Source organism: Rhinichthys klamathensis, unplaced genomic scaffold (genome assembly GCF_029890125.1).
Source record: "Rhinichthys klamathensis goyatoka isolate OS25496 unplaced genomic scaffold, OSU_Roscu_1.1 h1tg000261l_1, whole genome shotgun sequence".
Taxonomy (NCBI): domain Eukaryota; kingdom Metazoa; phylum Chordata; class Actinopteri; order Cypriniformes; family Leuciscidae; genus Rhinichthys; species Rhinichthys klamathensis.
Window position 1 is genome coordinate 1,201,703 of NW_026606782.1, and position 16,129 is coordinate 1,217,831.

General features: G+C 35.6%; 1 protein-coding gene across 5 annotated transcripts in view; it reads left to right on the plus strand.

Moving 5' to 3' along the window:
• The window catches only part of cacnb2b (calcium channel, voltage-dependent, beta 2b), a 42,947-nt gene that overhangs the window by 22,774 nt on the left and 4,044 nt on the right, over positions 1-16,129 (plus strand). For 3 of the 5 annotated variants that reach the window (XM_056267528.1, XM_056267530.1, XM_056267531.1), the window contains exons 2-11: positions 6,831-6,908; positions 8,473-8,595; positions 8,690-8,829; positions 9,715-9,776; positions 10,048-10,070; positions 10,184-10,264; positions 10,598-10,656; positions 10,778-10,894; positions 12,724-12,877; positions 15,994-16,089. In XM_056267528.1, the coding sequence (XP_056123503.1) occupies positions 6,831-6,908; positions 8,473-8,595; positions 8,690-8,829; positions 9,715-9,776; positions 10,048-10,070; positions 10,184-10,264; positions 10,598-10,656; positions 10,778-10,894; positions 12,724-12,877; positions 15,994-16,089 (933 nt within the window). The remainder of the gene's footprint in view (positions 1-6,830; positions 6,909-8,472; positions 8,596-8,689; positions 8,830-9,714; positions 9,777-10,047; positions 10,071-10,183; positions 10,265-10,597; positions 10,657-10,777; positions 10,895-12,723; positions 12,878-15,993; positions 16,090-16,129) is intronic. The other 2 variants (XM_056267529.1, XM_056267532.1) reach the window with 1 other exon arrangement.

Genomic DNA, 16,129 nt, shown 5'->3' on the forward strand with positions numbered 1-16,129 from the left:
GTGAGGGAGTGATGATGAGGTAGACATGAGAGTGTCATTCGAGGAGAGTGCCATCTGTTGCTTTCAGCTGTAATCCATGTGAGCTTGAGCTGCTCTGCATCATTGCTTTTATGTAGCCTACCATGGAGAATATACTGCTTGTGCAGTACTGGGGTACAGAGCCGTCTATGCTGGATGTTTTCTGTCAAAAGAAAAATAGGTTAGTCCTGAAAATGTAACCTCCACGTGACAGGTTGCGCAATCATTGCAATGCTGAAAAGTGATGGAATTGTGCTGAGCAGTGTTATGAACGTAATCCTTTTCCAATTGTCAGGATTACAAAACTCAGCTGTTTCTCAAATAATCTCTAAATATAGAACAGGTGTGGGGTTTTGTGGAAAATTTTTGGGGAAAATACCTGGATAACTGGTTTGCTTTACTAGATGCCTAAAACACTTGACCTGGCAAAGGGGCATTAAACCCCCTTGTTGGTATCTGATGCATATATATATATATATATATATATATATATATATATATATATATATATTTGTGTGTGTGTTTGTGTAAAAACAATACATGTCATTAAGTGGACAAGATAAAAAGAAGATGATAAGATAAAGACTTGTTTTTAGATTTCATGTTAAATTAAGTTTATTTTTCTTACGCCATTGGCAAAAATAAATAAATAAACTCAAAATATTTTTTTCTGAAACCAGTTCCAAATGTCTAATTTAATTTAGCTTGTCATGTAATCTCGTTTTATGCGTAGATAGTTTTCATAGATCCTTTTACTAAAACAAGATCGATTAGAAAAATTGAAGTTCAATCACTTTTGTCGGTCAGAAAACAATCAAAATTTAGTTGCAAAGTTCATGTTTTGTAGCTGCTGGTTGGTGAGTACGTGTGAAACTGTCTCTGTCTGCAGTGTTGTCCGCTGGACAGGATGAGTTTGTATTTGTCTCTTTCTCTCCAAATCCTGGATTGACGCATGCCATCTTAATCTCCTTACAGAGAAGCAATCATGACCAGGAGCAACAGCCAGAAAGAGAGACGAACTGTCCACGAGTGTAGCTTGTCTCTCCCACAATTCTCATAGTGGGCTGTTTTTGTGTTTAGAATGCCTACAGAAAAGACTATATCTGTACCTGCTATACATTGCCTCTAACTGGTGTTAAGATGATAAAAAATACAGGTTGACATCGTCATTGTTCACCAGGGTAAGAAATTGGGATTGAGTCAAAAAAGCCTTAGAGCGAGTTCCTGTTTTTATTTAACATTGATATGTCTTTGAAGTGAGTGTTATTGAATGCTTTGGTAATATGCAGTGTTTTTATAGAAAAACACTAAAATCATCTCTTAAAACTGATAAATGTGATAACTACTTTATATAATTTAACATAGCGACCAATTTTCCTAGCAGAGCCCATTTTGAATTATGATATATTGTGTGTTATTTTAAGGGATAGTTCACCCAAAAATGAAAATTCTGTCATTAATTTCTCACCCTCACGTCATTCCAAACCCGTAAGACCTTCGTTCATTTTCGGAACACAAATTAAGATATGTTTGATGAAATCTGAGAGCTTTCTGTCCCTCCATTGACAGCAATGTCATTGCAACTTTCAAGGCCCAGAAAGGTGGTAAAAACATCATTAAAATGACAGTAGAAAAACTACAGTAGTTCAACCTTAATGTTATGAAGCGATGAGAATACTTTTTTTTTTGAGAATACTCAAAGTATTCTCATCGCTTCATAACATTAAGGTTGAACTACTATAGTCACATGGACTATTTTAACAATGTTTTTACCACCTTTCTGGGCCTTGAAAGTTGCAAGGACGTTGCTGTCAATGGAGGGACAGAAAGCTCTCAGATTTCATCAAAAATATCTTAATTTGTGTTCCGAAGATGAACGAAGGTCTTACAGGTTTGGAACAACATGAGGTTGAGTTTCATTTTTGGGTGAACTAACCCTTTAAAATGGAGAGATGCCACTTCTAGTATTGAAGAATTATAAAATTGATAAGACATTCTTTATTGTACTTGCATGTTTATCTATCTATTTCTAGATGATAGCATCACTTACTTACAAATTACAAGTATAAATTGTAAAAAAAAAATATATATATATATATATATATTCAGTCATTACTTTATAGTGCACAAACAGTAACATTTGGCATAGCCATACAGATCAGTTGAATACCTGGGCGACAAGCCAGAGTTCATTTAGCAACAGTCAGGACATCTTAATCTTATAGTCTTAATTAGATTAGGACTCGGTTTCGAATAAGAAAGTGTGCTGCTCCACCATCCACAGATTTGTCCTCAGTTTTGTCTACTCAAAGCTCAGGAAATCCTCACCCATACATTCACCTGAGGCCGAACTTAGCCTTGAATCTATTTAATTAAACTCTCAGTTGTAATGGTTGTAATACAGCATAAAGTGTTACTGTCTGACAGAATATTTTTCTCTACATTTGTGGCTCCCGCTTTACTCCCAGTGTTGAAGTAAAAGGTGCTGACTCACTAAATGGATCTGACCCAAATCTTATGACATGTTCTGTGGTGCGGTAGCAGGAGTCACACAGGTTGCAGTAGGTGAATGTTGGAGTTCGGCCCAGGACTCAAACCGTTATAGCAGTAGACTAAGCAAAATCCACTAGTGTGATACTGTTACTTACTTGTGTCTATTAATGACAATCGTTTAACTATCCTAATTATTAAAAAACACAACACAATTCATTTATTTATTTGTATGGATTAAAAAAACTTTCATTACTACTTATTTTAATGATTAGAACAATTATTGTACTTTAATGGGAAATCTAGATTTAAAAAATCATACACCTCATAAGAAATTTACTGCATAGCCAGCACATTTCCTTTTCTTGAGGTTTCCATAGCAACGTCTGTTCTCCTCTATCCCTTACAGCTTTTAATGCAGGCACACACACAGTCCTCGGTTGTATTGATAAAATACTGATAGAAGGAATTTTCCTCATTTGTATTTCATAATATCATCAATCTGAATTACGTTTATAGTAAATGTTTGTAATTTAATGTTTTATCCAATTGCATGAATTGTAGCTTTAACAACAACAAAAAAATGATAAGGTGTCATACTTGTTTGGAAGTTAAAAATACTCATATAAAACCAGTGGCGATAATTGGTAATCTCTCCTCTGATCTCTATTTTAAGCAATAATTTGCTGCCGCAGTGCGTTTGGACTAATTTTCTTTGCCATGTTTGAGTATGTGCAATTCAGACAATCACTGAATTTACTTTAAGATACAGTGCTGTGACTTAGTGTCTTAGAAAATGTATTATTTAGTTAAAATACAGTAATGCAAATGATGACTGTCTGGTCTGTTCAATCAGTCCAGTATTATAAAAGGTGTAGTAGGAATTTACATTAAGTCGAGTCAAGTTAAGTCACCTTTATTTATATAGTGCTTTTTACTAAACAGATTCAGTGATAACAGGAAAATAATGCAACAAAGTTTGTTTGGGCTGTACAGCAGATCTATAAGAAAATAGTGTCATTGTCCAGCATAAGTAAGTTCAGTGTTGATTCATTCCGGTTGTAAAAAATCATTAGTTATAAATTTAGTTCATTTATACAGCAGCTTCGGAGAAAACAATGATGCCATCGTCCATCTCAGTTCAGGTTTTGCTACATTAGGAACTGGATAATTTGCAACATGCCAGAAACTTTTTAAAGAGATTGTCTAACCATCTGTGCATGAGCTGAATCTAAAGCCTATTTGGGTGATGCAGCAGGACAATGACCCAAAACACAAAATCAGCTCTAAACTGTTTAAAAGAATCAAATATTTTGGAGCAGCATAGTCAACATTCGGACTTGCTATTGAAGACTTTCTCTCTTAGAGTTTGTTCAAAGCTTCATGGCAAAGACATTACTTAAATATTGCAATCAAATAAATCATTAAAATGATACAGTCTGTTCTCTTTGTGCAATATTACATTTGGTTTGGTTTGTTTAATGGCAACCATTAGTTCTCCAAAGAGGAATTACATGAAATGCCACTGTAGGTCAGATGAGGGAATTCAAATTTGGCTAGCTGTCACTCAATTTGTTGGTTGTTAATTTGGGTTTGCAATAATAAATCAATCACAAGCCCATCTGCAATGTACCTATGAAGATAAAGGAACACTGAAGTCTAGAATTTGGTGTCCAAAAAAGCTCTCGTCACAAAATGTCTCTGCAGTTGCTTTGTAGATTTTTTTGCATAACATGGCAGTACCTTGGCTTGAACAATGACTAGATAGAAAAGAGACGGTCTGATCGCTGGCTCAGAAAAATCAGCTATTCCCTTTCAGTATTATGGAGAGGCATCACGATTCGAATCCCCACTAAACTCTGTGGTTGGAAAAGAGCATCTTGGTGAGCGTGGCATTGGTTAATAATTCAGCAGCGTTTTGTACTGCTCTCTCCATGACATTGACTTGCTGGAGAGGCGGCACTGAGTGAACAGATGTCTATGGCAGACATGAGTAAACAAAAGCGAGCACCTCTACATGACTGTGCCTATGGGAACCTAATTATCCCTCAATTCCTTATTTTATTCACTCCTTTTCTCAATCTTGTTTCACCACCTTCTCTGTTAATTAGCCTCATATCTTCCAGCTGCTGCATGCCCTTGAGTCAGTTTATCCAAGCCTGTTTGTTACACTCACAATATTCATTAATAATAACATTCAAGCTCACGTTGATGTTCTTGACAGACTTTATGAAATACTTACACCATTTGCAACTTTTATTAACATTTTGCTTTGATGTGATCATTTCATGTGGGATCGCATTTTGTCCTCCTTTCCCTAAAGAAGACACTGATTTACAAAAGCATAAATTTCCATGCTGGATCAGGCTGGTTTGGTGCTGGTCTAGCTAGTAAAATGGTATAGGCATGCTGTTTATCAGCACTCCAGCATCCAAAACACAACACATGCTGGTCTTGTCAGCAAGGTTATCAGCCTTATATTAAGGTCAATATGACGTTGTCAGACTGCGTAGCACCAGTGTCTCTCGAGGGGCTTGTCACTGTGCCATTACTGTCAGCATGTTAGTGTGCATGTGAGCATGTGAAGGTGTGCCTTTGGGAGAGTGTGCTAGAGTGAGGCTCATCATGACTTCTGCTGACATTGCGAAACTGTTTTCAACTTAAAATTTGAACTCTTATTCTAGAAATGGACTGATTCTTATAGGGATGAGAGTATATAAAATGTTATTCTCATATGCACATATCTAGTGACATAATATGCTAAAGTTAACTAAGTCAATTAGGCTAGAGGATTAAATATTTATATATATAGTGATAGTCATAATATTTGTTTGCAGTTTTTGCTTAAACAAATATTCTGATTAAAGACATATAGAATACAAGAAGTAGGTTAGGAAAAATTAAAGTGCCCTTGTTATGCTTTTTCGGATATTAGCTTTGTTGTAGTGTGTAATATAGCTGTTTGTGAATGTAAAAGGTCTCCAAAGTTTCAAAGATCAAAATGCATGATACATGGAGTTATAGTCTCCCAAAAGAAAGAACCAATTCTGAACTGTCTGAAAGAGTTAAGAGTCAGTAATTCGTGTCATACTTCCTGCTCAAACCTGTTTTGTTACAAATTTGCATAATGCCAGCCTCATTGGCTGCTTGCAAACAATGTCTACTTTTACCCGCCCTCAAAACACTGTAGTTTTAGCTGAGACCTGGAAGAATTTGGTTTGTGTTGTTGTCGACATGTTGAGATGATGCTGTTTTCTGCGCTGTATAAGCAAATCCACTTTGCATGAACTCGGATGAGGACTTGTTACTGTTTGCATCACTGTATATACAAGTGCTTGAGGAAGCTTCTGGAGCTGAAATTCAGATATGGAAATGGGCGTTTTGCTTCAGGCACAGGCTGCCATTGGTCAACCAATCACAACAGATTGGACTATCTGACCAATCAGAGCAGATTATGCTCTTAGAAAGGAGGGGTTTAGAGAGAGACTGGACCCTTGATCGAACTGTTTCAGACACTGTGAGAAAGAGGTTATGTGCAATGTATATTATGAGAAAATAAAGTGTTTTTTTTTACCTTGGATGCATGTAAACCTATTGTAGGAGACCTCCAAAAAAATTTGCAATGTGATGATGAATTCACATTTCTACAGCTTTGTTTTTTCATAAAAAAGTTGTGAAGGTGCCATGTAATATATTACGGTATGTAATATCAAACCTCTCCATGTGGTCAGCAGGACTTATAAAAGATTTAGTATCAAACTTATTTTCACATCACTGGGTTGAACACATTATGGACATTTATGTTATGGAATTTTATAAACCTAGTCTTTGTTTTGTGGTAGCACTTTGCCATACATTAGTTTAAAAAAATAATAGGGAGTATTATGCTCATATCAATTTACAAGCTCAATTTGACAGAGCTAAATGGTTTTACGTTGAGTTCTTATTGCCTGACATTGACTTTGAACAGTGCCCCTTGTGAGGAGTTGCTAATAAAATTTGATGAAGGAGCCCTGAAGGAGAAAGTTTGGGATCATTTGTGACTTTGATGGCACTGTCATTATATAGTGGAGTGATCTCTACTGAAAACAACATATCAGAGCATATGCCTCATTTTATTATTTTATTTTATAATCAAAGACGGCATAGTTTCAGCATAATTCTCCTGAGTGTTACATTCGACACTATGTGCACAGGCAAGTGCTTGCTGCTCAGGATGAGACAGAATGGAGAGAAATGTCTTGTTAAAGAGAGTGAGCCTGTATGTAATAATAATAATAATAATAATAATGGTAGTTCTTACTCTTGTTTGACTGTGGTAGGGTTCGGCGGACCGTCAGGACACAGGGGCCACTGAGGAGAAGGAGAAGAATGCACAAGTCCAGCTCGAGAAGGCCAAGGTAGATTGCAAGTCCATAATTCTCTCGGCTACCCATTTCCTGCTACCAGTGACGTTGGCCACAAGGACCGAAATATATCACGTTTTTTAGATGTACTCATAAATTTTGCATGGCTCTTTTTCCTCTGTCAAAGTAACAAGGTAGCTGTGTTGAAAAAGCTAATTAGCAAATGCCCTGGTTGATAAAGCACATCAGTGTTAAATCTTATACTCATTGACTCAAATCAATGGTCTACACACAACTGACAAACGCAAATCACTTGTACCTTTTCTCCTGATTCTTTACACAGTCCAAAAACTGATAAGAAGCACCATAGCTAATTGTAAATGAGCAACGACAAATGCTTGGTGTTTTATCATCGGTCCAGTTTAGCTAGGCTTTAAAAACTGAATGAAACCCCCTGGCTGTGCGAACGAGCCATCTCATCTTCAGTGCGCCATCTCCCACAGAGCATCGGCTCTTAAAACCAGCCTATAAACAGCCAGACTGCCATTGAGCTGACATTTCACTTTATTTTGAATCAAATACCAAAATATAATATAATGATTTCACATTTGAATTAATATTTAGTTTGATTCATTTATTATTTTGTTATGGCACAGAGTAATTTTATAAATATTGGCATTGGAGCATTGTTTTTTTTTTTTAAGATAGAAAAAATATACATTGTTTGTGTCTTAGTAAGGCTCAAGTAATCCTTTAATTAAATGTTTTTATTTATACCAGATTTTCTTAAGACATTCTCAAAAATAATAAATATGAAATAAATACACAAACAAAAAAGCATGTGATTGAGATTGTGATCATTTATTTTGAAAACCTAAAATCCTTTCATATTTTAATTTAAAATTTAGTTTTATAGGTTTAACAAAGCAAAATTGAAATCCACAAAACTGAATTCCCAAATTTTTTACACAAAACCCTAGTTGGCAATCACTACCCAAACAAACCAACTGTTTATCACAAAATCTCAGTTGATAACACACAATTCTACAATTGTCCTTTTGTCCTGTTACTGTAAAGGTTCGTAAATATGGACGAATCAGATCTGATTGCATGTTTGCATGTTGCTTACCCTGCTGCACTCCATATAAATTATCCTTGCAAATTTTACAGCACTTGAAGGACAAGTTATAGAGCTGTATTACAATGATCTCATGTACATTCAGTCTCATCATATCTATTCAAACCCGCACTGTCCTCAAGCCTCATGTAGATGCCATTAGACTGCATTGCCCTCCACAGGGCTGATATGGAGCTCTTCAAGAATGAATTTGTGCATTGCAATTGGTTTGAAGGTAAATGGATGAAAGCTATTATTAGTAACTTGCTTGGGGCAATGCAGCACATGTGCCGTTTTTCAAATCAGCAGTGTTTCCAGTTCCAGCACCCTTCTCAAAGTATCTGTCTGCTGCCATTCACACGCTTACTCGGACACAACCTCAATGACAGAGATTTTTTGTTACATCAGTTCATATGCTCACAAAGGATCCTGATGGAAATTGGTCACATTCATGTGTTTTTTCAAAATGTAGAGTCTTACTTTTTTGTTGCTATTATTCAGTATAAGCCAGTTGCTTTCGCCGTTCGCACAAACTTCACCTACACTCCTGCAGATGATGACAACGTCCCCATACCAGGGCATGGGGTTTCCTTTGAAGCAAAAGACTTCCTACATATCAAAGAGGTCAGTGTGTTCACAGATCACCTGCACAATCATTACATTAAGTAAATCAAATCATTTTTAATATATGGTATTGTTTTGTTGTTGGTGTTTACAGAAGTTTAATAATGACTGGTGGATTGGACGGCCTGTAAAGGAAGGGGGAGAGGTTGGTTTTATCCCCAGCCCAGTGAACCTGGAGATGATTCTAATCAGGAGAGAGGTGCAGGCCAGGAAGGCCGCCAAAGCGCTGGCCAAGTAAACAAATCTAATTTAAAGCAGTGTGGGGTCTTCATTTTGTATCTTTGTGTTCTTATTGCATGAATGAATCAGAAATTTAGGGTGCTTTCACACTTCCGATTGCCTGGTATGAACCCGAGTTTTGTTTTCAAAGCACATAAAGGCACTTGCATCTATCTGCCACAAATGTAGGCCTGAAGCTGAAGCTGAAAAGCTGAAGGCGCGCAGAAATGAGACATTAGCTGTGTCTCATTTCAAAGGCTGCGTCCTCCGGAGGGCCGCATACGTCATTGAGGCTGCTTCATTTCAGTAAACTGACCACTGCATTCCAAAGTCATTAAAGAAATTACAACAATTTACGCTTCACTAGGAATAACAGTCAATTTTATAATCGTTACTGTTCTGAAATAAGACATCCTTTATGATGTATGCGGCCGACAAATGCACAGCACATTTCATATTTCGGAAGGAGGGGCTTCATCGAAATCGGTGTGTTCGAGACTGGGGAGAGAGATGCTGTAATAATGTAAAATATATGTAAAATATGTGAAAAATAATGCGTTTTTTGAACAATCAAGCATGAATGTACACCCCAAAACAAAATCAAGACAAAATCAAGACTTCTTAAAAGGGCCCAATAGGACCCCTTTAAACACAGTTTTATAAAATCATATGTCATGAGATGTCGGTTCACTTTCGCGATTTAGTACAATTATGTTCATATCAGCAGTGAACCGTACCCCTTTTTATGCGGACAAGGAAAACAGTGTTAACATCATCCAAATGAACCAAAAACACTGATGTCAATCGAACCCGGATGTGTACCAAAAGGATAGTGTGAAAGCACCCTTAAATGCAGGCCTCAACATTCATTATGAAAAAAATTCATTTTTCTTGTCACAGTAAAGCGGCTAGTGCTGCCAAAGATGATTTGAATGCAAAGAAAACGGCTCCACCTCCAACAGGTGCGCTTATTATAAATAAAATTCTTTCTTTATATTTATTTATTTATTTATTTATTTACATGTGCGCGTATTATTATTCACAGTATTTATTAACAATTAGACAAATTACTGAATTTAGAATGTTTGTCATTGCTAAATTGTTATCATCCACTAAACTGGGATTTCATCAGTGCTTTTAATTAGAATGTATGTGGATAACATAAATAATGTTATCATTTTAAGTCTGTGTGTGTAATTAAATTTTTTAATTTTTCAAAATATTTACCTTTAGTTCAGCAAGTGAAGAAGAAATCGGTGAGCAAATACATAATGCTTTTAATATGACCCCAACATACACATTTATGTTAATATATTTATATATTGCCTGCTTATTTAAGCATATTTTCAACAAGTGTCTTTAAATGCAGGGAGAGCAACTGGCTGCATATGATGTTGTGCCTTCCATGCGTCCTGTGGTGCTCATGGGGCCTTCGCTCAAGGGCTATGAGGTGAGGGCCGTTTGCCACTGTCTCCATATGTGCAGTGTTCAGTCATTCACTGTCCAAAGTCTCTGAGGATTTTCAACATTACTGTTTTAAAGGACCCAGTGGCTCAGCAGACATATACAAATATTTTACTCTTAAAACAAAGTATCATTCTCAATTTAAATTGTGTATAATGTGTCTTATAGCAGAGAATAATGTTCTTATGTTCTGTTATGCCACACTTATTATGTAAAAATGTGTACTGCCCTCTACTGTACGTAACTGAACCTACACTTTAGTTTTTTTCATGAAGTGTTAATGAATTGCATTTTTACTCTCTTGTATTTGAATGTACAGGTTACGGACATGATGCAAAAAGCACTCTTTGATTTTTTAAAACACAGATTTGATGGAAGGTATGGCACACATGATTAAGGAGTTAATGGACTGTTGACTCATCACAGTCAATATTTGCTGTTGTAATAATTGTGTGTAGTCATATAGAATGTTGTTTCTAATATGTTAATCCATCATTAGAATAACTATCACCCGGGTGACGGCAGATATTGCACTTGCCAAGCGGTCGATCCTCAACAACCCCAGCAAGCACGCCATCATGGATCGCTCCAACACCCGCTCTAGTTTAGGTAATCACTACTTGGTCTTTTATGTCATTCCATACCAAATACATAATATATTCTGAATGTATTGTCTTAATATTAATTCAGTCTAATTCAGAATCAGAGAGAGTCTAAAGAATGTATTAGTCATTGCACCCAAACAAATGCATATACTAATACTTTAGATCATGTATTGATAAAGCTGATTAATAATTACCATCTATTTAACACTGGGATAAAAGGACCAGAGCTTGATAGTTCAATGCAAAAAAAAAGTATTTTTGTCTTAATTTTAAGTAATAATTTCATATTTTAAAACAAGATAAATGTACTTGATAAGCAAAACTGCACAAAATATTAAATAACATTTTTCTTATTAAGTATATCTATTTAGTTTTATGTATTTAAATATTAGGAAAACAAGACAGAAATACTGATTAATAAAACTATTTTTCCTGTGTGTAAAAAAAAAAGAAAAAAGATCCCACTTACAGATAAACTCCCACTGCTTTTAAATTAGTGCAATTCTCACAACACAAAAAAGTTGTATCTTGTCATTGTAATTATTAAAGAGATAGTTCAACGAAAAATGAAAAGAAAATTGTCATAATTTACTCACCCTCAAGTTGTTCCCAACCTGCATGAGTTTCTTTCTTGTGCTGAACTCAAAAGAAGATATTTTGTAGAATATGGGTAACCAAACAGTTGATGGGCCCCATTGACTTTTATGGTATGGGGAATGAAATACTATGGAAGTCAATGGGGCCCATCAACTGCTTGGCTACCAACATTCTTCAAAATATGTTCTTTTGAGTTCAGCAGAAGACAGAAACTCATACAGGTTTGGAACAACTACTCGAGGGTGAGTAAATGATGACAGAATTTTCATTTTTGGGTGAATTTTAAGTAGCTGTTTAACATTAGTGGGTGTGGATCTGAGGTGTGTAGCTAGCTTTGGTTAGCTGACAGGATCTGATTGGTTCTGGTTCTCTCCACTCTGTCCCTCATATTGCTCTCTTACCTCAGATGCCGCGGGTATGTATTACAGCAGTAGCCTGTCTATGTTCCCCGACTCATTCCTGTTGGTGTAAAACTGCTTTACCTCTTTTAGAGAACACTATAAGTGTCAAAGAACCCTGAAACTTTTAGTGAAGGTCACTGCACCTAAAAGCTTCGGCTTGTGTTAGACACCACAAAATATCCATAATTTGTGCATTTTTTTGGTCAAATAAATGCAAGCCAAAGTATTCAGTGTATGTGTAATGCGCTGCTTAAGAAGTATTTTTTTCTTGTTTTTCTGAAAACAACATCTAAAACAAGATATAAATCATGTAAGAAAAGACTAAAATAGTTTAGATTTTTCCCCTCATGATTTACATTTAAAAAAAGAAAAATGTGAAAAAAAAGAAAACGCTGAGCACCGTGTGAGCTGATTTTGAACTCACTTGTGATGTTTTTTTATCATTAAAGTTTGCTCAATTTGGAGCAAAGAGCAAGTTTTAAACCTTCATTGTTCTGTTACTTCCTGTGGACGAGGAACTGTTCTGTCAGCATATTTTGATCATCTCTATTTTCAAAAACATATTGCATGACCTGAGTATGGAATGTGTTTAGTTTTAAAGATGGGACTTTCACCTTACACTTAAAGCAAAAAGCTTTATTTCTTCTTTTCTTTCTACTTGTATTAGTGGAACTGGACACAAAAAAGCTTCCCATTCCATTCCATTTTAAGTGCTTTTGGCTGCAATTCAGCAGTGTTTGTACTTAGTACATTTGTACTTTGATAGAATAATATTTTTTTAAGATGGTATAAGGATTTTTAGGTTGACGACTAGCCTAATTCATTTCTTTATCTGTCCCTACAGCCCAAATCCAAGGAGAGGTTGAGAGGATTTTTGAGTTAGCACGCAGCCTACAGCTTGTGGTTCTGGATGCCGACACCATTAACCACCCTATCCAACTAAGCAAGACCTCCTTGGCCCCTATCCTGGTGTATGTCAAGATTTCATCACCTAAGGTCAGAAATTATGTTCACAGAACTTGCAAACATTCTCACATCAATCATTTGCTTACTGATGAAACAGATACTGCCGTTTAAAAATGTGGGGTCGGTAAATTTTTTTTAAATGTGTTTGAAAGAATTCTCGGTAACACTTTACAATAATGTCTTATTTGTTAACATTAGTTAATGTATTAACTAACATGAACTAACAGTGATTAACGTATTTCTTACAACATTCATTAATCTTAATATTAATAAAAAATAGTTAATTGTTTGTTCATGTTAGTTCACGGTGCAATAACTGTTAACAAATAGAACTTTTGATTTTTTAAAATGTATTAATAAATGTTAAAATGAACATCAACTAAGATTAATAATGCTGTAGAAGTATTGTTCATTGTTAGTTCATGTTAACTAATGTTAACAAATGAAACTTATTGTAAAGTGTTACCGAATTCTCTCATGCTTATCCAGTCTCAATTTATTTGATGATAAAACAGTTGCGCTGCTTAATATTTTTGGGAATCCGTGATACTTTTTTCTGGATTCTTTGTTAACTGTAGCCTGGTTAAAACCAGACCATTCTCAGTTGTAACTGAGTTATGGTCTGGCAAAGCGTCATAGACAAATCATGTCCAAAGGGGCGTCACCAACGGACGTTGCGGATAGACCTAAAACCAATCAGAGCGATGAAGGAGATGACGTATGCAGAGCGGCAGAAACATCTCTGAGTGTTGTTCTTTGCTCGGTTTTTAACAAAAAGGAAACCTTCAAATCGCTTAAAACAGACGCGATAGCTGATTCGAACGAGTGATGTTCGACGGCGGCATCCATCTTTGTAATGTAGGCTACAAAATCTGCTTCAAAATCCCAGCGCTGTCGTCATCGTGTAAAGCCCGCCCCAACGTTTCTGATTGGTGCCTCGATTTCGACGGATTGGAAATGGGCTTGAATGAGCTCTTTGCCAGACTAACTTTCAGAGCAAATCTAAATTTGGAAGTTGTCTAGGTTTTCCCAGGCTATGTTAACTGGGCTTCTTCGGGTCAAAAATGACCGAAAACTGTTACATTTTGAAATGTTATTTTTTTTTTGCTTCATCGGAATGGGATGAAACTTGGTGACTTTTGTTGTATTACCTATGTGAACAACACACAAAACAATCAAGGAGATGATTCGGATATATTAAAGGGTCGTAAAAAAAATAGTCACACTTAGCTTCCTCCCGGTCAAAAATGACCGACCATAGGAAATGAATGGGAAATACGAAAAAATAGGACACCTCAGAGAAACTTTTGGTGGTACAAACTACTGATCAGCCACTGTGCAGAAAAAAAGTGTACAGCAATGAAGGGGTGACACTCTAAAACAAGAGTGCAAATAAGACAACCCCCCCCCCACGCACACACACACACACACACACACACACACACACACAGATAAACTGGCAAGACTGCAAGAGCAAATTTTTAGAATAAGCAAAATAAAATCAATAAATGAAAAAAAACTCTCGCTCAAATGCATGCACACACACATGCACACTGATTTTGTTCGATTTTTTAATTATCAAATACTGAGTAACAAAAATGTTTGCATTGTGTTCCCTTTCTAACCAAATGTTATTGTTTGATTGTAATCATAATGCAAAACCTGATACTTATCTAAAAAAAAAAGAAAAAAGAAAAAAGTAGTCTTTTAGAATATCTAAATATATATCTAAATAAAAAAAAAACCGAATAAGATAGAGAAATCATGTCTAAAACAACAATAGGAATCAAAAAGCCTTTCTATGTATTTATATAGGAAGCTATAGGCAGCCTACAGGTGGTTACAGGACGTTTCACACATTTATATATTTTTAAAGCCACTAGATGACGCTCTTCTCACTTGAATTTTTTTTTTTTTTAGGCCTGCACTCTATTTTTATGTGAAATGTTGCATTTATTGAAAAATTAAATAAAATAAAAATATATATTAATTCTAATGTAAAAAAAATAGCTCATAAAAATTATATAATTAATGCAAAGTATCATAGAAATCTTTAAAAATTCTAAATAATAATAAAAAAAATATTATTGAACAAAAATATATTTCATTGGTTTTCCTGGGGAAAAAAAAGTTAAATTTTTTAAGGCTTCGGTCTTTTTTGACCGGGAGGAAGCTAAGTGTAACCCCTAAACGAAGAAGCCCTGAGGGTTAAAAAGTACACAAGCATTTATATGAAAAATAAGTATATTGTGTCACTGTTTGATCTGATTGAAAATATATATATTTTTCATTTTAAATGATGTTTTTCCTAATACATATCGTTCATTTAATTTGTATGAAATTAAATGAATATGTATGGATATGGTTGTAATGGTGATTAGTTACCACTACATGAAGATGCACCACATTCTGCAGTAATAATCTGTAAAACAATTTATTTTAGGTTTTAAAGATTTAAATGGCAAAACAGGACTTATTCAGTGTGAAGTATTATGTTCAACTCTTATTATGAAATAAATAATGTTCAATACTTCCATCAAAGTCATCCATTAAATACCTAGTCATAGATAGTCATCAGAAAAAAACCTCATTCAGCTTTAATTCAGTATACCAACCAGTTCCAGCTGGTTTCTGTCATTTCCCTAGTTTGAGAAAATGCTAAAAAATGCCATGTTTGCTAACATGTTCAAGAATTCAGTTAGTTTTACAATAGGAAAAAAATGAATTTAAGCCACTAGGAGGCAGAAACAAGATTATTCTGCCAGGACAGCGATATCTGATCTGGTACTATATATCAGATTGTTTGATAAACCTGTCGTTTTTCTGATAACCACCTGTCTTTTTATTTATTTCCTTTCAAAGTGCACTACATTGTTCAAAATGATAAATATCTGTCATATGAATAAGATCTATCTGTCTGTCACTAGGCTACAGAAAGCATGGTTTCATTCACTGTCCAGAAGCATTTGAATGTGTAGCTAATATTCACACAGGAAACGCTTCTTTGAAAGAAGACCAGTTACAGAAAAACACTAACCTTTCTCTTGTGACCCGATATGACCTAACGTCCAGTGTACTTTCACCCCCTATGCCTCCCACTCATCCTTCCTGTCCCTTTTTCCTTCCTCTTTTCATCTGCTGTTCAGGTTCTCACAAGACTGATAAAGACCAGGGGCAAATCTCAGACTAAACATTTGAATGTCCAGATGGTGGCCGCAGACAAACTGGCCCAGTGTCCTAATGTAAGTGTGCCATCCCAGCCCGTTCTCACGTAAATGCGTC